The following is a 24,564-nucleotide window of genomic DNA, read 5'->3' on the forward strand; positions in this document are numbered from 1 at the left end:
TGAGTGAGCATGGTTGCTTTCCAGTTCCTTACAGAGACAAGTGGCAGGCTAGAGTTTTCAACTGTGGAATTTATTCTGTCAACCCTTGAGAAACAGCAGTTGTTTAGATCTCATTTAATTATTGTATAATGAATTAGTCCCCTATTGTGTGACCTTAGGATGTTTCCAGTTTTTCTTTGTAAGCAATGTTTTTGTTATTGTTGTTGTTGGGGGCGGGGGCTGCTCTTTTTCTACTGTACCACACACATCCACTTCTTTTAATCTATTTAAAAAACATTTTTATTCATTTTACATACCAACCACAGATCCCCCTCTCATCCCTCCTCCTGCCCCCACCCCCATCCCTTATCTCCTTCTCCTAAAGGGTAAGTTCTCCAAAGGGGGGACAGCAAAACCTGGTACATTCCTTTGAGGCAGGACCAAGCCCCTTCCCTCTGCATCAAGCCAGAGCAAGGTGTCAGACCACAGGTAATGAGATCCAGAAAGCCAGCTCATGCACCAGGGATAGATCCTGATCACACTGCCAGGGGCACTTCGAACAGATGGAGCTACATAACTGTCTCCCATATACAGAGAGCTGAGACCGGTCCCATGCAGATTCACAGTTGTCGGTCTAAAGTTCTTGAGTTCTAGGAGCTTGGTTCAGTTGTCCCTGTAGATTTCCCCATCATGATCTTGACCCCCTCCCCCCTTGCTCATAGAATCCCTCTTCCCTGTCTTCCACTGGACTCCTGGATCTTGGCCTGGTGCTTGGCTGTGGATCTCTGCATCTGCTTCCATCAGTTACTGGAGGAAGACTCTATGATGACAGTTGGGTATTCTCCCATCTGATTACCGGAGTAGGCCAGTTCAGGCACCCTCACCACTATTGCTAGTATTCTAATCTGGGGTCATCCTTGTGGATTCCTGGGAACTTCCCTAGCACCATGTTTCTCCCTATCCCCATGATGTCTCCCTCTATCAAGTTATCTCATTCATTGCTCTCCCACTCCATCTCTTCCCCAGCTCAACCATCCCATTCCCTCATGTTCTTGTCCCCCATTCCCTACCCCTATTGCCTCTCCCAATCCCTAGTTTACTCATGGAGATCTCCTCTGTTTCCCCTTCCCAAGGTGATCTGTGCATCCTCTTAGGGCCCTCCTTGTTTCCCAGCTTCTCTGGAGCTGTGGGTTGTAGTCTGATTATCCTTTGCTTTACATCCAGTATCTACTTATGAGTGAGTACATACCATGTTTGTCTTTCTGAGTCTGGGTTGCATCACTCAGAATGATATTTTCTAGTTGCATCTATTTGCCTGCAAATTTCATGCTGTTACTGTTTTATACAGTTGAGAAATATGCCATTGAGTATATGCACCACATTTTCTATATCCATTCTTTGGTTGAGGGGCTCTAGGTTGCTTCCAAGTTCTGGCTATTACAAATAATGCTGCTATTAACATAGTTGAGCAAGTGTCCTTGTGATATGATTGAGCATTCCTTGAGTATATGCCCAAGAGTTATATCATTGGGTCTTGAGGTAGATTGATGCCCAATTTTCTATGAAGTCGCCATACTGATTTCCAGAGTGGCTGTACAAGTTTGCACTCCCACCAACAGTGGAGGAGTTTTCTCCTTGTTCTGCATCCTCTCCAACATAAGCTGTCATCCGTGTTTTTGGTCTTAGCCATTCTGAGAGGTGTAAGATTGTATCTGAGTCGTTTTAATATGCATTCCCCTGATGACTAAGCATGTTGAGCAATTCCTTAAATGTCTTTTAGCCATTTGGAATTCTTCTCTTGAGAATTCTCTGTTTAGCTCTGAAACTCATTTTTTAATTGGATTGTTTGGTATTTTGCTGTCTACTTTCGTGAGTTCTTTACATATTTTAGAGATCAGCCCTCTGTCAGATGTGGAGTTGGTGAAAATCTTTTTCCATTCTGCAGGCTGTCATTTTGTCTTATTTACTGTGTCCTTTGCCTTACAGAAGCTTCTCAATTTCAGGAGGTCCCATTTATTATTTATTGCTTTCAGTGTCTATGCTACCGGTGTTATATTTAGGAAGTAGTCTCCTGTGCAAATGCATTCTAGGCCACTTCCTACTTTCTCCTCACCCAGTTTCAGTGTAGCTGGATTTATGTTGAGGTCTTTGATCCACTTGGATTTGAGTTTTGTGCATGGTAATAGACATGGATCTATTTGCAGTCTTCTATATCCAGATCTGCCAGCATCATTTGTTGAAGATGCTTTCCTTTTTTTCATTGCACAGTTTTGGCTTCTTTGTCAAAAATCAGGTGTTCATAGGTGTGTCAGGATCTTCAATTTGATTCCATAGGTCCACATGTCAGTTTTTATGCCGTTATTAACTTGTTTTTATTATGATAGCTCTATACTAGAGCTTGAAGTCAGGGATAGTGATGCCTACAGAAGTTGCTTTATTGTAAAGAATTATTTTAGACATAGAAAGCAATGTTTTAATGAGAAATTTTGCATGTATATTACATTGCAGATACATAAATGTTTTGGTAGAAGAATCAATTGCTGCAAATATTATTATGATATAAATTGTAAATTCATCTCTGTAGTTTGTGATATATCTTTTGGCTCACATAATTTTTATGTGAATTATTTGTTTTATATTGCACAATTAAATGTATTATATTTTTTAAAATATCAAGACATTGTGGAAATCATGTCTTGATTTAATGATAAGATTTATTTTTCTTGCCTGATTTATTAGATTCTCAAATTAATTTTTTATCAACCTCATATTGAGCAGATTAGTTGGAAGTGTTGTCTAATGTTCTCTAAACACAGGATGAAAACAGTTGCTCTCAGTTTCCAATTTTGAGGACAGACCAAAATAATTCTGGAGTGTGCAAGAGGGGTTTATATTTTATGACATTAGCACAGCATTTGATAAAATAAAGTGTAGATTTTAGTCATGTGAGCTGATGTTTCTGAGCATCTATCCTTCTACAAATCAATATCACATCAGCTGAATTTAAGCTTAACCATCTGCAGCAGTATTTTCCTGGTTCCTCACACCTTCTTTGTAATTGGTGGAGATCTCATAAAGCCACAGCTGTGCAAAACCTGCTGTAGAGTCTGCCTGTGGCAGGGCTGTTGCGGCACAGACAGCTGCAGTTTGGGGCCAGGCTTCAGGCTTGCTGGGAGCACTGTGCCTCTGCAGCACAGAAATAGATGCCTGAGTCCTCCAGCTGGGCATCTCTGATGTGCAGGGTGCTGTAGCGCTCCTTGGAGTTGAATGTTGACTTTAACCTCCCATCCTCCTTTGTTCCTGAAGCCAGGTAAAACAGATTGGTGAGGCTGCCCCTGGGATTTTGCTGGAACCATTGCACACTTCTCGTGGTGGTAGAAAAATTGCATCTCAGAGCAGAATTGGTTCCCTCATGGAGACTCAGGGCTGAAGGACTCTGCTCCACGTCAACTCCTCTCACCCCTGTTGGGAAACAAAAGCAAACCAGAATCAGTGAGGATTTTTCACCCACACCTGTCTAATATCCCAGGAGACACCATGAGGTGACTGCACAGGAGCTTTGGGTTGGCTCATTCCCCTCCACCACTGACATTTATGGAGAATCCCTAAAGCAACTTAGGTGAGCACAACTCACAGCAAATCCACACCCACAGAATCCCCAGCACAGCACCCAGTTTCCTCTCCATGGCCCCTGTCCAATTTCTGGAGTGTCCTCTCTCCAGCTATGAGGGTGTCAAGTCTTGTGGGCAGACACACTTGTGCTTACACACAACAGGTTCTCTCCAAATCACCTGCCTTCCTCTTTCATCTGAGCAAGAAACCCCACCTACCTCCACACATGACTCTGCATGGTAATTGCTCCACAACTGTGTAGGCCAATATGCAGGTCCCAGGACAGTATATTTCTGATGTAACACTTCTTAGAAGAGAACTTGGGAAAAAATTGTGTGAGGAAGGGGAATACATAAATGCAAAATACTGGTGTGAAAACTAAGAACTCCAGTGGCTTAAGCAGAGCCTTGAACGTTTCCAGCACTATTTTTTATTTCCTAAAATAATTTCATACAATATATTAAGATCATAGTCCACTCTCCTCCAGTTCCTCTTAGATCTCTCTCACATTCTCACCCAACCAACTGCATGACTTTTCTTTTTCCCTCTCTTTAGAAAGCAAACAAATAGGCAAACAAACAAAATATCCAAACACCAGAATTTAAAAACAATAATGAAGAAGAAACACACACACACAAACCCATAAAAACACAAGACAGAAAACCATATAATACAGATAAAAAATCAATAGGACCAAAAAGAACACACAAACTATGCAATGTGATATAAAACACCTTTGGTTTCATTCTGTGTTGGCCACCTACTGCTGGGAATGGGCCCTCCCTTAAGTGTGATTAGTACACCCAGTGAGAAAGTCCTAGCAGGATTCTTTAATTACACAATGAAAAAAATCAGCATGCTGTAAAACTTGATATTAGCAGATCATCATGTGCATAGAAAATGTTCCCAATGACAGTTTTGTTGACTACAAAAAAAATGAGATATGGCCATATTTCCACCCTGACTTTTTTTCCATTGCTTGCCTTCTGCCTAGCTGTTTTGGACTGCTGTGCAGGAAAATACAGCTGATTCTAATCAGCCTATGAATGCCAGCTCAGGTTCAGTGAGGTCCTACTCCTTTTATTTTTCATACCTAATATTTTCCAGTTTTTCTCAAGTAGTTGTTCTTTTTCTTTATAGCTTAGAGTATATATATTCTCTCTACTTGTGTGTGTGTGTGTGTGTGTGTGTGTGTGTGTGTGTGTGTGTGTGTGTTATAAAATGTATTGGAATAATTTCTAGTTCTTTGAGTTTGGGGGATTTTCAACATGAAATTTTTTTAAAAAATGAAAGCAGTGAAGTTGTTCTCTCTTGAGTGTTCATCATCATAATGCCCAGTGAGATTCAATTTTGTTGAGAGAATTGTTCTTAAAATAGATTTGTAGACACACAGGATCTAGTGAAAAGGCTCTAGATATCTGTGGTTTAATAAAGAATGATTAGGAGCTAAATATCTGGTGAAATCCACACAGTCACCCCTACTCCGTGCCTTGTGAGTGGATTGCCTTATGTCCTTATGTCTCTTCTCAGCTCTTCAAACCTCTAGGCACCTTAAGAAAAAGTAGTTTCTAGGAACCTTGCAGTGCCCCCTAGTGGACCGACACCACCACCAAAAGTGACTTCCGGCCATCTCCACAAGTCTCAATAAACCAGCCTTTTCATTCCATCACTTCCTGGTGAAGGAAATGCAGATGGTCAGAAGACAAGACTGTCCAGATGGAGTTCTCAAAAGAAGAAATAAAAATGGCCAAGAAATATCTCAAAATTGTTCATCATCTTTAGCAATTTGAAAAATGCAAATTAAAACAACTTTGAGATTTCATCCCACAACAGTTAGAGTATCTCAAACCAATAAATACAACTGACAATGAAGGCTAGGGGAGGTTGTGGGAGGAAAGGAACCCTCATGCACTGTTGGGGGAAACAAAAATTGGTGCAGGTACTGTGGAGAATCTTCAAAGCACTAAAGACAAAATCTACCACATGACCCAGCAGTGCCACTTCTTGGTATATGTCTAAAGCACTCTACATCCTGCTCCACAGATACTTGATTAGCTATGTTCATTGCTGCTCTGTTCACAGTTACTAGGTAATGGAAACAACTAAATGTCCTTCAGTTGATGAATTGATAAGGAAAAGGTGGCCCCTATGCATTATAGAATATTCTTCAATGTAGAGGAAAATCGCATCATAAACTTTGCAGGTAGGTGGATGGAACTAGAAAAGATTATTTTGAATGAGTTGACTGAGACTCAAAAAGACAAATGCCACATGTTCTGCCACTGAACTCGTAACTCCAAATCTTCAGATGGAAATGTGTAACTTGGAGAAACCACAGAAGCCAGAAAGGTACAAAAGGGAACATGGGGAGAAGCACTAGAGAAAGGAATAAGATGACAAGCGTACTTTAATGGGAGAAACAGGAAAAATGAGGTGGGGTATTTGGAAGGGGAAGGGAGGTCAACACAGAAGGAGAGAGAGCAGGGAGGGTGAAATAACAGTAAAAATGTCAAAAATAGTTATAAGGAAACATATTAGTATCTATTTACCAAAACTACATAAAATACACATAATTATAAATATCTATGCATACTTATACACACACACAATTTACATTAACTGTTTTCATCTGGGCTGACAATTCTTCCCCCAAGAGCCATAGATATTTCTAAAAAGAACCTCAATATCGGTCACATGAATCCCTCATTCAAGTTGTTGGTCCCAGAATTTCAGGAGACTCCTAAAACATTATAGACTATTGTATTCTTGACCTTGGTTTCATCCCAGAAGCTGCCAGTGAGTCCCTATTGCTGCCGACACCATGCATTTGAAACACAAGATCCAGAGGATCCCAGCTTGATCAGACTTGAAGTCCTTCTCCTGATGACTAACTTTCATAGTACCAGAGGTTGACCTGCAAGCTTCCAAAAGTTAGAAGCAATCAATTATTCTACCCAGCTACGATGCCTATAAACTACAAGAATCAATATGGCGTGAAAACCTACAAATGCAATAGCAGCACTCATAACTTGGTGGCAATCAACAGTTCTCTAACTGGACATATGAAATAACAAGAGAAATACCATTCCTGGTGCTGGAAACCTAGTCAGCTACCCAGGACAACGGACGACTGCTAACTTACTAAATCAGTGTAATCCCTAAATACATTCTAAATATCTGTCACTGTACCCACAGGTAAGTGTAGTCCTCAGCCTTTATCAAATAATCTCTTCTTTACAAAAGACACAGACCTGTTATAGAAACCATAACCAATCACAGGAGAGTCAGCTCTGAGGGCATGAAAGGGGCATAGCTGGTACTGGCTCTGCTCCCTTGTATGTGGTGCAGTGGTTGGAGTGAGAGAAAGATGCCCAGTTTTGCCCCTCCCACTTCTAGCTGATGAGAGAGCTAACTGACCCTCCTCTTTATCAGCTGCAACACTTGAGAAAGCAGGCCCTGCACCTCGTTTGGACAGCACAATAGAGATGATCTTGTTGATGGGGGCACAGGAGAGCAGCCCCAAGAATGAAAGCATGGGAGATCTGGTCCTGCCCATCACCTGACATATGGTGGTGTAGGTGAAGGAGAGACACCCCCATCCTGGCCCCCACACCTTGATGCCTTATGGCAGGTGGGAGAGCTGGCCCTAAGATAGTAAGGGTGGAAGGGATGTCCCTGCCCCTCACCAGCTGCAGCACTCGCCAGTCCAGGGTAACAACAGGATATCCAAGAGGAGTCCCAGTGAGGATCCAACATTGATTGAGTAGTAGAAACAAAGACCTCAAACTAGAACATTGAGTCTTTGTAATGAACACATATACATAAAAATATATGGATAAAAGAGTTACTGCATGACTCACTGTCACACTACAGCTTCTGTGATAAGATTTTCTTTTTTTTCCTCTTAAATTCTATTTTATGTTATTTGGGGTGGGGAGATTGCAAGGGCAGAGGGTGGATACAAGGGAACGAGAAATGAATGGGATCAAGATGCATGGTGTGAAAGACACAAAGAACAAATAAAAAGAAAGAAAGGACCAGAAATAGCACAAAGAAATGACTTAATGATGCAAGTCATAATTTGGAAATTAACCAAGTTCAGTAGACAAGAAATAATAAAAATCAGAGTAGAAATTAATAAAATAGAAACAAAGAAAACAAGGAAGGAACCTTTAACGTGTTGATGGAAGGAGAGCAATATAGAGAGAGAAGGGAAGAAGAAAGAATAAATAACAGCAGGTATTTTTTAAAAGCCATAGGGGAGCTGGGTGTAGTGGCACACACTTTTAATCTCAGCACTTGGGAGGCAGAGGCAGGTGGATCTCTGTGAGTTTGAGGCCAGTGTGGTCTACAAAGTGAGTTCTAGGACATCCAGAGCTACACAGTGAGACTTTGTTTCAAAATAAATAAATAAATAAATAGCCATAGGTGATCATATTTTACATTCTGCTGTGGAATAATGCTTTTGTATACTGGTTTAATAAAATGCTGATTGGCCAGTAGCCAGGCAGGAAGTATAGGTGGGATAAGCAGACAAGGATAATTCTGGAAAGAGGAAGGCTGAGTCAGGAGACGCCAGGCTGCTGTACAGGGAACACCATGTAATGGCACACAGGTAAAGCTACATAACACGTGGCGACATATAGATTAACATAAATGTGCTGAGTTTAAGTGTAAGAGCTAGTCAGTAGTTAGCCTGAGCTAATGGCCAAGCAGTTTTAATTAATATAAGCCTCTGTGTGTTTACTTGGTTCTGAGTGGCTATGGACCGGGCAGGACACAGGAAAACTTCCAGCTACAGTGTTCAATTAAAGTAATGTATAGTATATGTAAATATATTACACACACACACACACACACACACACACACACACACACACGTTAAGTATGCTACTTGAGGTGGTAATGCACTCCCAAGAGCCCATCTAACAAAAACCCAGTGCTGTGGATGAAAATCCTCTTTTCAAGTTGTTCATTAGGGAAGTCCAAGAGTTCCCCCAAACAGTATAGGGTATTACAGTTGCCTATAGTTGCTTCCCAGAATTTGAAGCTAAGTCCTTATTGTTAGAGACAGTGAAAGGTACTCTGCAAACTGCCAAGAACCAAAAGCAATCAATAGTGATACCTTTCTGTAAAGCTTTTGAACAATAGCAATGACCAGCTCAACAAGATATTCCCAAGGATGCAAAAGTGGCAGTCATATCTCGATTTCAACAAACAGTCATCTAATTGGACTCAAGGCCCACTCATTAAGAGGGAATTTTTGTCTGGCACTGTAAACCTAACAAACTTCTGGGATTGGGGGGGGGCATGGAACCTAGAGGAAAGCCTACTACTGCTGCTTTCCTCAACCCATATAATGTCTAACTACATTCTAAATACTTAACCTTAAGCCCACAGATAAGCACAGCATTCACCGTCAGAGAAGCTTCTTTCTGCAACTGGTAGAGGATACTACAAAGATACCCAACAGGTCAAAGATCAGAGACAACTGAACATAGTTTGCCCAAACCCAGCTGATGCATCTACAACACAATTCTACAACTAAGTCTCAGGGATCAGGGAGGATGGAGGGGACAGAAAATTTGTAAAAGCCAGAAGACCGGAACAACCAATATGGGACTGTGTCCTCTGTATCTGAGAAAGAAGATGCATCCTAGCAAGTCATGGAGAGCAAGCCAGTACGCAGCACCCTTCCAAGGCCTTCGTATCAGCTCCTGCCTCCACGAACCTGCTCTGTTTGAATTCCTGTCCTGACTTCCCTCAATGATGGACTGTTATGTGGAACTGTAAGCTGAAATAAACCCTTTCCTCTCCAGGTTGCCTTTGTCCATGGTATTTCAGCATAGCAATAGCTACCCTTACTAAGATAAATGGTCATTTTGATAAAGGAACAAGAGATTACATATAGATATAAAAATGATAGTAACAACAAGCGAAAGCATCAGTGTGTCTAACATCAACTGTTAACCATAAGGCATTTCAGAAAATAAACATTTGAGCTTGTTTTTAAATATGTCTACCCTGAAGAAAAATATGATCTGACTGTTTTCCACTCAGAGAACACCAGCATCAGCACTGTCACTACTAATGATCTAAACAAAGGATCTGAAGTGCTTAGTACTCTTCTCACAGTAATGATGGCATCACACAGGAAACATAAGTGTCCAGTAGACCACCCTGGGAGACTATACCCTTCTATGGTACAGACGTGGCTGAGAGACCATTTCTGCCAAGGACAGACATGCTGGACTCTGTCGTGATTATTAATTCTAAAGTCCACTCTGGCCTTCTAGTCTGTGCGTGGAATGTTTGTAACAACGCCTCAATAAAAGGAAACCTTAATTACTATATTAGAAAGAAAAATTTTCTTTTAAAATGTTGTGGAAGTGGAAAAATTCAGGGAGGGTTTGGTGGCACAAATGAATGAGAGCTCGGGAGAAACAGGGGAGAGGCTGAGAAAACTCTTATTCTAGAGGAACTTAAATGACTTCAAGAATCAACTTATCTTTGCAAAGGCAACATCACACTTCAAGTATCTCCATTCAGCTCAAAGTAAAGGGGACTACAATAGGAATAATAGAGTGCTGTGTAAAATAGATCATAACAACATAAAAAATAGCCTTATGATTGGCATTGTGAAATAGTCATGCCAGGGTACACATGGAAGTCAAAACTGCTCTATATGGTGTTAATTGTAGTGATACTTTACAGAAAATTTTGCTTTACATTTTAATGGTTGTCCTACACTGTGTGCTTATAACCTTCTAATAGATACATTAAGTACCTTCATTAAAAGATAAGAGCCTTTCCATCATGATGAATATTCTCTACAAGTGACACAGAGATGTATTTGGAGTAGGGGCAATCTAGTTGGCACCCGACAGTCAGCTCTACATGTTGATAAATAATTAGTTATTCTCATTAAGAGGTCATTCAAGATGCTCTAGCACTTGTTGTATGTTTAGAAACAGATAAAATACAGAGAATTCCTCATCTCAACAATGGGAAATATATCTGTCTCCGGCCCTGGTCTCCGTTTTATGTACAGACAGCAGATGCCTGGGGAGCACTGTGCACTTGCTGCACAAAAGTACATGGCTGAGTCCTCAGGATAGGCAGCTGTGAAGTTCAGGGAGAGTTGTTTGTCCTTCTTATTCAGTAGGACAATGAGTCCTTGTTCTTCTTTTCTGTCCACACTTGAAGGAACATTTATAAGGGACTGGAGACCTGCCCCAGGCTCTTGCTTGTACCAGTAGAAGTAATAATTAGTGTCTGTGTAGGTGCAGTTGATAACAGCACTGTCTCCCTCCTGGATACTCAGGAGAGAAGGTTGCTGCTCCAGCTGCTCTCCTCTGCTCACACCTGTGCAAAAGGAAACAGCAGAAAAACCATCAGGCCAGTATTCTCCAATCTTTGCTTTTATTCCTGTGGTGACTATGGGCAATCTGGAGGAACCAGTCTGCTCCTCAGACTGATAATGAACATTGCCAAATGCCTTGTTTCCCAAAAGTCCCCACTCACAGTTCAGCTGCAGCCACAAGCACAGGGCAAAAGGTCCAGTCAGTGTCTTCATTGCTCTCCCTGGGGACTGTGGTTTTCACCAGGCAAGATGCTTCTGTGATCAGCTCTCCTCCTCTGTCCTCCACAGCACTGCAGCTTCTTCAGTTGTCCTCAAAGAAGGCTGCTGACTGCAGCAGCTCTTTCAGAAGTCAACCAAAAAGTCCCTAAGTTTGCACCAACAGAGATGCTCTGCCACCTGGTGGACAGTTCCTACCAGCTACACTAGTGGCTCCAATCCTCCTTTATACTACTATATTTTATTCATGTGTTTATTTTCTGCTTTTAGTCAATATTTGTTCTTAAGAAAATAGAATGCAGAGCTGAGAACTGATTTAATGTTGTCTACCTATAACAGTTTCATAGGTTGGTATAATCTTAGAATAAATATTACTGAGACAACCTCAACAGCCTCATTCATCACAAAGGATATTTATTACTGAGCAGAATTAGAAAACATTGGACTGATTCCTCCAGTAACAGATTCCAGTGCTCTCCTGCCTCCCCAAACCCCAACACTCTCAGGAGACAACACCTGGTTTAGACATTAGACACCCTAAGGTTTACAAATTGGACAGATTCTGGAGCCAGTGAAATCCTGCCTAATGAATAGGTTGTAAAACTGATAGGGATCAGAAACAAGCCTGGTACATAGAAAGGGGAATCACCTTAAGTGACTGCAGCACTTTGGAGCAACTGACACTTGCCTTCCCCAAAAGAAAACAGAAACACACATACACCCCCCCCACACACACACACACACAAGGATGTGTCCTGGTGCTTAAAACTTAGTGACTATAATAGCCACTCATCATTGGAACGTAGCTCAGCTCAACTTTACAACACCAACACCCAATAATCAGGAAAAAAATTCCAGAATTAAAAGGCACCATGGATCAAATGGCTTTACAAACATTTATACAGCATTCCACATAAGTTCCAGAGTATACATTCTTCTCAACAGATATGGAACTTTCTCTAAAATAGATTACATTGTTTATCATAATTAAAGCCTTAAGAAATACAAAAGAATTAAAATTATCTTATTTTTTATAAGATTGTGGTAATATTATGGATTAAAGCTAACTGTTCACAGCAATGGGAATTACAGAAAGTACACAGGTCATGGAGACTATATATCATACTACTGAATAGTAATGAAGCCAAAAAATGAAATCAAAAAGGAAATTTAAAAATTCCTAGAATTGAAGGAAAATGAAAACACAACATAACAAAATCCATGGGGTACAATAGAGGCATTCATAAGAAGAAGTTCATTTATTCAGTTTTGAATTTTTGAGACAGGGTCTCTCTATGTGTAGTCCTAACTATCATGGAACTCAGTATGTACATAGTTGTCAATTCTTACCAGGTTAACCTAAAAATCACAAGATGCAACTGCATATGCCTACTGGGGGCTAGAATTAAAGGCATGATTGCCATATCCTGCAAGAGAAAAATTTATAACAGTGTCCACCTATATGGAAAAAATGAGAAATCTTCAATCGATAGCTAAAGAAACACTTGAAAGCCTTAGAAAAACATGAACAAACAACACCCCTAAAGTAATAGATGGGAAGAGATCACCAAATCAGGGATGAAGTTAATTCAAAGCAAGCAGTGCAATTTGTTAATTAAACCTAAGCTTGGTCTTTGGAAATACTAACAAGCCTTTACCTAAGTTAACAAAAAATACTAAATACTAAAATACTAAAAGTCATAATACTAAAAATAATAAAATTGGAGATGACAAGGAAAACATCACAGACACAAAGGAATTCAGAGTATCAGAAGAATATACTATAAGCATGTATATTCCACTAAACTGGAAAGTTTAAAGAAAATAGGTGAATTTCTAGATGAATATAACTTCTCAAAGTCAAATCAAGATGAAGTAAAAACATTGAAACAGATGTATTGCAACAAATTCAATTACTGGAAGCAGTAATTGAAAATCCCAAAACTATCAGGGAACAGTGGGTTATGCCTATAATCACAGAACTTGGAAAGCAGAGGCAGGTGGATATCTGTGAGTCTGAGGCCAGTCTGGTATACATAGTAGGTTCCAGGAAAGCCAGAGCTATATAAAAGACTCTGTCTCAAAAAGAAAAAAAAAGAAAAGTAAAATAAAAGTCCTTCAACTAGGAAAAGCCGAGGGTCAGACAAATTTAGCAGAGAGTTCTACCAGAACTTCAGCTAACTAACATCGATATTTCTCAGATTATTTCATAAATCAAAAGAGAAGGAACTTTTTCAAATTAATTTTATATATCCAGTATTGCCCTGATACCAAAACCAAAAAAAGAACTAACAGAAAGAGAAAGGTATAGACAGATTCCCATAATGCACAGAGATGCAAAAAAAAATCTCAATATAGCACTTGCAAACTGAACTCAAGAGCACTTCAAAAAGATTGCATCAATTGTGATCAAGTAAGATTCATCCTAATAAGCATAACAAGATGCTTTTCACCCTGAGCAAAATTAAGCTCCAAATGTATCAAGAGCCTCAGCATAAGACCTGGTGTCTTGAACTGTTAGCAGAGAAAGTAGGAAATTTGTTTCAACTTCAAAGCACAATAAAAGAAAAGTCATTCTGAACAAGACTCTAGTAGCATGAATGTGAAGACCAACGATCAACAAACAGGACTCCATCAGACTAAAAAGCTTCTGCACAGCAAAGAACACCATCACTTAAATGAAGAGGCAGCCTAGAGAATGGGAAACACGTTTACCAGGTATACATGACAGAAAATAGGTGTGTATAAAGAACTAAATATCAAGAAAAAAACTGCTAAAAATTGGAGATTTGAAATATGCAGAGATTTTTCAAAGGAAGAAATACAAATTTGAGGAAAAAAATTTTTTTTTGGTTTTTCGAGACAGGGTTTTTCTGTTTATCTTTGGATCCTGTCCTGGCACTTATTCTGTAGTCCAGGTTGGCCTCAAACTCACAAAGATCCACCTGCCTCTGCTTCCTGAGTGCTGGGATTAAAGGTATGCACCAACACCGTCCAGTGAGAAAATTTTTAAATGGTCAACATCCTTATCCATCAGGGAAAATTAAACTTAAATAGTTATGCATATATACAATGAAAATGAAAATTATTTTAAGAGTTCATTTTATTCCAGTCAGAATGGCTGGAGAAAACGACAACAAACGATGACATGGGTGTGGAGACAGGGGGATACTTGCTCACTGTTGGTGGTAGTGTAAACTAGTGTAGCCACTATGGTTCTACTCTATTAGGTTTCCATAAGAGCCCTCAAATGGCCCATAATTTTAACTATCCCTCCCAGTATTTCTTCACCTGCCCTCTTTCCCTCTCCCTCCTCATTTCACCATCCTGTTCCAGACTCCTTCCTCACCTATCCATAACAATCTATTCTATTCCCCCTTTATGGAGAGCATCCCTCCTCACTGTTCCCTTACTCTATACCTAACCTGTGGTTATATAGATTGTAGCTTACTTATTCTTTGACTCAACAACTAACTTCCACATATAAATGAAAATCTACCATATTTAACTTTCTGGGTCTGGGTTATGTCACTTAGTATGATTTTTTCTAGCTCTCTCCATTTACCTGTGAATTTCATGATTTCTTTTCTGGTACTGAATCCAAATGATACATCTGCAATGCAACCCCTACACCTAAGACTCAAAAGAATCACAGAAGAGGTGGCGGAAAGATTGTAAGAGCCAGAGGACAAGATGTCTGTGTCTACACAGTTTCCCATAAGCATTCTAAGGGAAATGGCCCCATGAATACAAAAATAGGGGTTGCCTTAGCAAAACCAACATCATGATAACACTGGTTGGCATGGCAACATGGATGGGGAGAGTCCACATGGTTCTACTCCTAGATGAAGACCTACAGATTGTCAAAGATGCTGGCAGAAGTAGAATAGTTTAATAGTTTCCCACAGAGACAAGCTTTCACTGTGGTTTACCAATCCTACTTTGTTATGTCTGAACACATGTACATATGGACAAAACAAATGGACTCCGTAGGCTACATATACCTCAGATGGATCCGATTTCTATTTCTGTAAATAACTTTCCTTTTTTGGCACATGCTACTAAGCATTGGCAGCCATTATTATGTTTATCCATCATAAAGAAATTTGCAGTAGATATTACCAAAAATCATATTAGGGATGAGGAACTCAATCATAGGAATTATGAAACAGTCTGCCAAATTCCCCTCAACTAAATAAATTATACGGCAGTCTTCCAAAATCCCCTCAACTAATAAATGGCAGGCCCAGAACTTCAACCCAAGTCTTTTTCTCTGGAATGTCACTATGCTGTTCAAGGAGGCAAGCTTCAAGAACTTTGGCATGTCCAGTGATCACTAAACAGGAAGACACATGGAAATCACACAGCACAGTAGCTCCAGTACCTCAGACACTTGCTGGGTCTGCTTACTGTTTCCTCCACTAAAGACCAGCAGGCACTCAATGATGTTGCAGTGTCTGCCCACAAGACAAAGCCCATGGGAAGTCTTCTGAGATCTGCTTAGCAGTGCATCCTAAGGACAGCTTCCCAGCTTCTCCAAGATGTCTGTGCTTCATCACATGTCTTTGTGCCCATCGGAAAAACTTGTATTACCTTGGAAGGGTGGATACAGATTGGACCATGACAAGAGCTCACTGTGCCATGTTTCCTATGGTGGCTTCTTCTCCATCACTGACTTGTTCTTACCTCCCAGGATACACCTGGAGTATGAAAAGGGGCAGCATATAAATACAAATACAATTAACAAAGAAAAACACCATACCTTGGGCAACAAGGCTGAGCCCAATATCTTAAGCAATTTTCTGCTCTCCAGCCCAGAACACCCAGGAATCACATTTGGCACTCCTACATGAATCACAGTCACATCTGACAGCAGTGAATCAAACACCACAACCTTCTTTCTCAATCCTCCTGCCATGATTATCACCAAGTTGTAACTTCAGATCAGAAAAGATAGCTGCTGCCACCACTACGTGTTCTCACAATTTAACTCACAAGCACTAGAAGGCAGCCAGGAGCTCAGTTCAAATATCAAACTTCTTCACATCTCTGGTGGCAGAGTTTCAGTAAAAACTACTTCCTTTTGAGTTTCAAAAGGACAAATATTGTTTGTTTTTCTCATATACAGGTCCTAGATATTAATGATTATACATACATAGATATGTGAAGGAATGCCACTGGTCATAGACATAGAAAAGGGCATGAGAAAGAAGAAAAGAGAGCCTAGCAGAGGGTTGAAAAAGGAAAAGAAACAGAAAATTATACAGTAACAGAATAAACAGGACATGAAACCAGAAGGGGCATGAGAGATCCAAGGAGCTAATATGAGGGTACTAGGGAAGCAGATGTAGCAGTGATACTGGTGGTCATCTAGGGTTTTACAGAGTACATTCCCAGGAACAGACAAAGTACTGGATGTCAGGGTAAGGCAGAAGATGAGCCTCAGAGGAGTAGGAAGTAAAGCTTTATCCTTTAGGCATGGGGATACTCTAAGGCTGGGAGTATACTAAACTGATTCTGAGCTGAGTCTTTGGTAGCTCCCTGGGTCCTCCTCTTTCCTCTGTTGGTCCTGTTAAGATACAACACTCTTAACTTTCAACCACTTCCATTCATGTGTCTTCTAGGAATTAGAAACTTCCATCTCAGGAAGCTTCTTATAATTTCCCATCCACAAATATGACTCAAATTCTTCTAGAAATTCATTACATTCGGTAAGACATTTTAAGACTGATAAAATTATTTAAGTTATAAATAAAAAATTTTGAAAATAAATGCTTCCCTTTTCCACATTTGGAGTGGGCTAGAGCCTGATTTTCATTGAGGAAAAAGGGAAGTCTTCATAGGCAGTTGCATTTGATTCAAGACTTATGGGAAGTGCAGAACAGCACCATGCTGGGAGTTGATGGGACAGCACTATGGGCAGGCAAGGCAAAGCTCAGAGTAGAGAATATGAATTTTGCATGTGTTAAGAAGATTTCATTGTTTGCATTTAGTGAGTTCTCTAAGTGTCTATTGCCTTACCTTGCATTCCTTGGAGGGATTCTCCTGCAAAAATAAGTGTTGTAGCCTTGAAGAATCCCTTAGATCTGAAGTTTCTTTGCTAGGTTTTAGTTTGGGAGGATTTGCTAAAGTCATGGTGAGCCATTGAGGTCTCAGATTATTACTGATTATGGACCAATGTGAGATTTTATGTCACTTAATGTTTATTTTGTTGAACTGGAGCTCCAACGCTCCTTGCACCCATATGCCCAGTGCTTACCCTCCATGGCTATGTAGTGGCTTTCTTCACCTCTTTCAATTGCTTTGGTCTGAAGTCCACTTTTTCAGATGAGACTTGCTGTCCCAAGTCTACAGATATCACTTTCTTGGCCTGCTTATTCCCATCCTATGTTTTTGATGTTCTTGTTTATGAGAGGTGTTTGATGGAGACACAAATGGTATTTTCTTGATCCAGCCAGTTAGCCTATTGCTTTTAAATGGTGAGTTGAAGCCATTTACATTTATTGTATTATTTATAATTTATGTAATATATCATTTATATATAATATATGTAATTTATGTAATACATCATTCAAACCCAGTGCCTGAACATTATGCATTTGAACATACCATCCATGTTTGTCATGAGTCACCTGTGCTCATGTTGCATTGGTGACACACACAGCTGCATATGGTTTCTGGGTTTAATGTCAAAGCATCACTAGCATCTGCTCTTCTATTCAGTGAGAAAATTCCAGCATGCGTCCACTTCTTAATTCTACCCTCCCCCAGCATATAACAGACAGACCTAATTGAAACCTAAACACAACCACTCTAAAGTATTGCTTGTTATTAAAGGGTATGTGCGGAACTTTAATCAGTAAATGTCTCTACTTTCTATATGATATTGCCTTATGCATATAACCTCCTGCTGCTGATGTAGTTCTCCATCTTCAAAGATTTAGAGTGGATTAACCAGATCAAGATACCTTAATATAGTAAGAATCATGTACTTTTAACTTGATTATTGATAGTGACTTGTCGTTGTCATGATTTTGTTGGTTGATACTTTGGTTGTGTGGTTCATTGCTGTTCTTTCCTTCTGAGTTCATATTAGGGATTGTTGGCTGTCTGTGTTGGACATGATGGATTCCTTCCTGGCTCTCCTCCTTTATCACTTCCTCTCACAAAATACATTAATTTACGTTCTTATGGATGATACTTCCTTTGTTTTTACACTTATAGTGTTGCTCTAAGTATTTTCTGCAATGTTGTCTGAGTTGTTTGATTTGTTTTAATTTGTTTTTGTTAAAATGTTTCATTTCTCTATTGAATTGAAGAGCTCACTTGCCAAGTAAAGCAATCTTGGTTGATAGTTCTTTAATTTCAGGCCTTAAATGATATTATGGCTTTTTTTTTTTTTTTGGCTTTTAGAGTGATCTAGTCTTGTCTGATATTTCTTCTTTGAATGTGGATTTGTATTCTTTCCCTTGTAATTCTTTTGAGATTATTGTTTGTTTGTCTTGTTTTTGAGACAGGGTTTCTCTGTGTAGCCCTGGTTGTCCTGGAACTCACTCAGTAGACCAGACTGGCCAAAATTCAGGGATCCTCTTGTCTCTGCCTCCAGAGTGGGAGCATTAAGGCAAGCACTACCACAGTGTTTGTTTCTTGTTGTTTTGTTGTTGTTGTTGTTTTCTTTGGTTTGGTTTGGTTTGATTTTTCAAGGCAGGGATTTCTGTGTAGTCTTTTCTGTCCTGGAACTCAGTCTATAGACTAGGCTGATTTCAAACTCAGAGATCTCCCTGATTTTTTCTCTCAAGTGCTGATATCAAAGGCATGCACAGCCTGGCTTTCCTTATATTTTTTAATCATTTCCTTACTTGTCAAGGAACAGTTGGTCTTTGGTCATGTCTGTTTAGGAAAAATGCACTTTAATTTGGATCTCTATTTCTTTCACTCAGTTTGACAGATCTTTTGTTATCCTTTGATTGAATAAACTGTCTATGTTTTCAAACTTTTTCTCAGCTCCTTCTTCTGCCCCATGGATCCTTGTGTTTGGTCTTATGTATGTGTCCCACAGTTCTTGAAAGGTTGGGATACATTCATTATTTTTGTATATAGTTTATGATGGTATTGCCATCTCAACCTTGTCTTGTCTCCAACCTTGTCTTGTCTCAACCTTGTTTCCAATCTGAGGAGCTACATTCTGTTGGTGCTTGCTTCGGGAAGGGAAGTCATATTCCTCAGTGGCATATACCGATAAGCAGTTGTTTTTATTCAAGTAACTCCACTGCCCAGGTTCATGCTCATGGAAGAAACCCTACTACAGTACAATAGGCCACAAGAAAAGGATATAAATATAAGATAAAAATAAGACTTGTTGGAAGAAAGTTTGAGGCGAGAGGGAGAATAGTCAGAGAGGATGATTGGGGAATACAAACGATAAGTGTGTGTAAAGTGCACAATAATAAAAAATTTAAAACATTAAAATACCCAGCATCATGAAATAAAAGTCAGGGAGCACACAGTCATTGTTTCATCCTCTTCAGGATGGGGTTGTTTCTCCTTCTGCTTGGGTTGATTTTATATCAGTCTCTACAGACGGGAAAGACTGCAGTCTCATGAATCCAAACAAGTCACCAGTTGGTCCTTCCAAAAGAGGATTTCGGTGATGAAATACAACTTTTCTGTCAGAAGTTTATGATGTGAGGCCCTGTTCTATTTTGGTTTGGGTTTCTGTGATAAAACACAGATCCAAACCAATCCGGATTAGAAGGAGAATATTTCAGATCATATTTCTACCTCACTGTCTGTCATTGAGGGAACCAAGTCAGAACTCAGGGCAGGAATTCAGAGCCAGGAACTGAAGCAGAGACCATAGAAAATATATTAGGACAGCTGGATTTTCTTTCTGTGGCTCCCAGGGAGACCATGCAGGCAGACACTTCAATGCTGACTGCACGTGGTGGTAACTGGCAGGAGCAGCATGTCACAGCTCTGTTGCTTGACTGGTTCTTTGTGGAGAAAGTAAGAGCTCAGATACTTTCCCTTTGCTTTATCTCCTTCTCTTAAATGACTATTGTGGTTTTACCTTGCCTCTATTGCCTCTTATCTCAGAAATCCAACATCTAATCCCACAGCTTACCCAGAAACCCTATGGTATCTTTGTAGTCTCAATGTAAACTATCTGAAAACAGGGGCTAGAATATTGACTCGGTAGTTAAGAGCACTTGTGGCTCTTTAGAGGCCCTCGTCTGGCCTCCATGAGCACCAAACATGCACACAGTACACACACATACATGCAAGAAAAACAGTTATACAAACAATATAAAATAAATAAACAAATCTTTGAAAACACATTTCCCAGAATTTCCTTCCCCATCCATGTGGTTCTGTTTGGAGATTGGACATGGAAAAAGCAACTGCAGAGGAGTTGAGATTCAGGTGGGAGATATTTGTATATAGTTGTATTTTTTATGTACCTCAGTTGATTCAGGCCCAGGCACATATGATTTCAATGAGGTTCCAACTCAATTTACCATTCACTCTCTGCTCCTCACTTGAAGAGCTTTTCTTTATGTTAGGTCAAATCTGTGTGTAGCGTGTTGGCAATTGATGGATCTTTTGAAGTCCCCCAAAGTGAAAGGGATTGATGTATGAACCTCACTGTGTGTTTCAAAAGTATGATTACCATCAGGTGCTGCCCTCATGCTGCCGTCCTTCCCTATTCCGGTCTAGCTGTCCTTCTGTATCTCAGGCTCAGTACCAGATGCAGACAGTGATTTGCAGGGACTCCCCAGAACCAGCAGTTTCCTGGGGTGAACTCCTCCTAATGTGTCTCTGACAACTTCCCTCATGGTGGCTCTGCTTCTCTCAGATTCACAAGGAAATTATGTTCTTTGCTCTTCCAGATGCCTAGTATGAGCTCTGTGCTGTGACCAACTTAAAGAAAAACTAATATTTTAGATTATTGTGGTGTAAGATTCCCATGCTCTCTGTGTTATATTTTTAGCCAAATACTTTCAAGACAAAGAATTAAAAGAAAGACACTCACCAAGACGGTTTCGAAATTTCATATGAGGTTTTACTCAGAAACACACTTCTGATGCAGACCACAGATGAAGAAGCCATGGTTGGGAACTTCTAGTCTGGGTGTGCAGGTGTGCTTCTCATCTGGGCTACCTGAGAGAGGCTATGCTTAAGGAGCTCCAGTTTTTGTTCAGCTTGTGCTATCATTTCAAACACTGTGAGTGTGTTCCCAGAGTGCACAGAAATACTTCACTGAATCTTCTAGCTGTGAGGCTGAAATAACAAGTCTGATGGACTTGGTTGATTTCTGAAAGACAACAGAGTAGCGACTGCTCTTCTCCATCTGAGTAGAAGAAGAAATTTGGCGAATAAGAAAAATCATCTCTCCACTAAGAAGCTGCTTGTACCAAAAAAGATGGTATAAGTTTTGACTTGTCTCATATGAACAGTCCAGGGTGACCTCTTCCCCCTCCTGTGTGCTTATGGTTGGCTGGACCTGAGTCACTTTCTGGCCCAAATTGGATCCTGCAGAAAAATCAAAAGAAAAAGAAAAAAGCTTATTCTGTGATAGTGTGAGTAAAACACTGTTGGTATTCTGTACCTTAAGGCCCAAGATAAACCTAACTGAAGACATATTCTGCTTGCTTCTCTCTAATCCCTGTTCCCCATCATGTCCATGTGAACTGCTATATGCCTAGAGCAATGTTTCCTGCATATACTTAGCTATATGTGAGTCATCCATACCTGAGAAGACCAAGGCCACCAACACACAGAGCAGGCTGTGAGGAGGCATGAGGCACATGTCCCTCTCTGTGAGTCTGTCTCCTTGGCCTTAGATCAGCGTTGAGTGTCTCAGTGCCTGACACTGCACGTGTACTGACTGTGTTTCCTACACCACATCAAGCAGGAAATGGGGCTTTGTATGATCACAGGCCACAAGTTCCTTATACAGAGAGAAAAAGTGTCGTTCACCATGGACTTTTACTTGCTTCCTGTCTTTCTTGGTATTTAAAAGAGGCAGCACTTAAAAGGGAGAATGGGAAAACCCGTCCCTGCTGAGCATAAAGCTGCTTTGAACTCGTGGTTGTTATTTAACGGGATAATTTGGGCAACCAAAGTCAGATTCATCATGAGCCATGTGCAGTCTTTAATGCACTTACAGACCATTGTCTTATGTTTACTTCTCTACATCTATTATCTAATAAAGCTTACTTTAAAAATAAAATGTCCTCACAGGTCTGTGAATTTTTTGTGACTCACTGGGATCTGAAATAATCTTTCTCCTTTACTGCTAGGGTCCACATAAATCCAGCAATTAACAGAGCTACTTTTAAATCACATGGTAAAGGGCAGTCTATCAGAATGTTAGAAGATACCTGTTTATGTTCTGTGAAACTGTAACATGAATAAATTCATAGTCCTTACAGACTAAAGAGAGACTCAGTGTGTCAGTAGCCTGCTGTGAATCATGAGGACCTATGTGTTGATCTGCAACAGCCACTTAAGAATCCAGCTGATGTGGGTGCACCTGCAGTCAGAGCTCTGGGAAACAGAGACAGGAAAATCATGGGGTCTCACTAGTCAGACAGTGTAGTACAATTTGTGAGCTTAAGTTTCAGTGAAACCTCTACCACATAAATAAATAAATAAATAAATAAATAAATAAATAAATACATACATACATACATACATACATACATACATACACACATACAAATAAGAACATGAATAAATAAATGTGGAGAGCAATAGAGGAATGTTAACTACTGGATTACACACACACACAGAGAGAGGGAGAGAGAGAGAGAGAGAGAAAGAGAGAGAGAGGGAGGGGGTCATATTAATTTGAAAACTCACTTTTACAAAACTTGATTACTTTGCAAAAATCTAATAACAAGTTTTATTCAGACAATGTCCTGTTCTCTCCAAAACAAGAACTTGCTTATTACATGACCTAGAAGCTTCTATACTATTGCCCTGAAGTATTCAGTCTCACTTGTTAAATTCTGGGTATTTTTTTTATGTACAAAATGGTCTTATGATAATCTTGCCATGTTTCTCTGTGACTCCCGCCTATTATGTGTACATGATATATATAACCTGAAAGAACTTAGGAGCATGTTAATGCCACATAAATTGGTGTTTGGATTTTGGGTACTTCTTTATCATCATTTAGTCTGTAGCTCTTTTTTTACTAAGAAATTTTTTTATTCATTTTACATACCAATCAAAGATCCCCCTCTTCCCTCCTCCTGCCCCTCCAAGCTTCCCCTCCCAACCCTCCCCTCATTCTTTCCTACAAGAATGTAAGGCCTCCCATGGGGATGTACATTTAGTAGAGGCAGTTCCAAGCCCCTTGCACTGCCTCAAGGCTGTGTGAGGTTTTCCATCATAGGCAGGGAGGTCCAAAAAGCCTAGTCTGTAGTTCTTAATTATTCATTTGCTCTCATCCCAATGGACGAAATGAATCAATAGTCAATCAGAAGAGAAAGTACAAACAAGGTCTCTGAAAGAGCTCCAGGTCTCATTATGAGTTTAAATAACTGGTCAACATGTACAAGGGGATGAGTTTCTGGTATCTGAGGTATACTCTTCTGCCCACCTCACTGCTGAGTGCTGACAGGCAGCACATGCCCTGGACTGCAGTCTCTGTGGATGAGCAGGAGACCATGGGAGCCACAGCAGCCTGGGGAGCTCAGGATGGCAGGATGTACCCATGCCCTAGTTCTCCACAGAGCAGGTTGATGCTTTCCATGCTGCATGGCCACAGCCTCTGTGGTGAGGCTTTGGAGCACATTGGATTTGAGTGAGGGGCTGGACAGTTGGTCTCATGCTAAATGCTGCCTTGTGTTTCCTTGAGATTTAATTGAAAAACAATACTTTCTAGTGAAGATAAAGCTTAAGGTTGGTGGAGAAGTGGCTTAGCAGTGAAAGGCACTTGCTGCTAAGCATAAAGATGGAAGTTCAGAACCTGTTTTAATAAGCTGAGCTCCCAGCAAAATTTGCAACTCCAGCTTTGAGTGATTTGTCATCGTCTTCTGGCCTTCATATGCACACATGTGCAACAATGTGTACACACAAGTTTGTGTAGACACACATGGACATACACACACATATGTAAACAAAAATCAAATCTTTAAAAAATAAAGCTTAATATTTTAGGAATCATACAAAAGAGATCATTCATTCAGGAAAATGAGGATTAAGTATACTGTCAGGGTTGGATCTTTGTCACTGATCTACTGCTGTGAAGTTACACCATGACCAAGTCAACTATTACAAAAGAAAGCATTTAATTGGAAGCTTGATTACAGTCTCAGAGTTTTAGTCCATTGAGTTGGAACATCATTGTCTTAGGATTTCTGTTGCTGTGAGGAGACACCATG

At 40.1% G+C, this 24,564-nt stretch overlaps 2 gene segments (V, D, J or C); both read right to left on the minus strand.

Annotated features, from left to right (window-relative positions):
- Window positions 1-3,139: 3,139 nt before the first annotated feature.
- On the minus strand, window positions 3,140-3,665 carry LOC128106821 (T cell receptor alpha variable 22-like). The segment is given in 2 exon segments: window positions 3,140-3,441; window positions 3,614-3,665. Coding segments are annotated over 2 exon segments (354 nt in total).
- A 6,890-nt stretch (window positions 3,666-10,555) lies between these two features.
- Window positions 10,556-11,167, minus strand: LOC128106837 (T cell receptor alpha variable 5-like). The segment is given in 2 exon segments: window positions 10,556-10,956; window positions 11,116-11,167. Coding segments are annotated over 2 exon segments (453 nt in total).
- Between the last annotated feature and the right edge of the window lie 13,397 nt (window positions 11,168-24,564).

This window comes from Peromyscus californicus, unplaced genomic scaffold (genome assembly GCF_007827085.1).
Source record: "Peromyscus californicus insignis strain IS unplaced genomic scaffold, ASM782708v3 Scaffold_12__1_contigs__length_115047231, whole genome shotgun sequence".
NCBI lineage: Eukaryota > Metazoa > Chordata > Mammalia > Rodentia > Cricetidae > Peromyscus > Peromyscus californicus.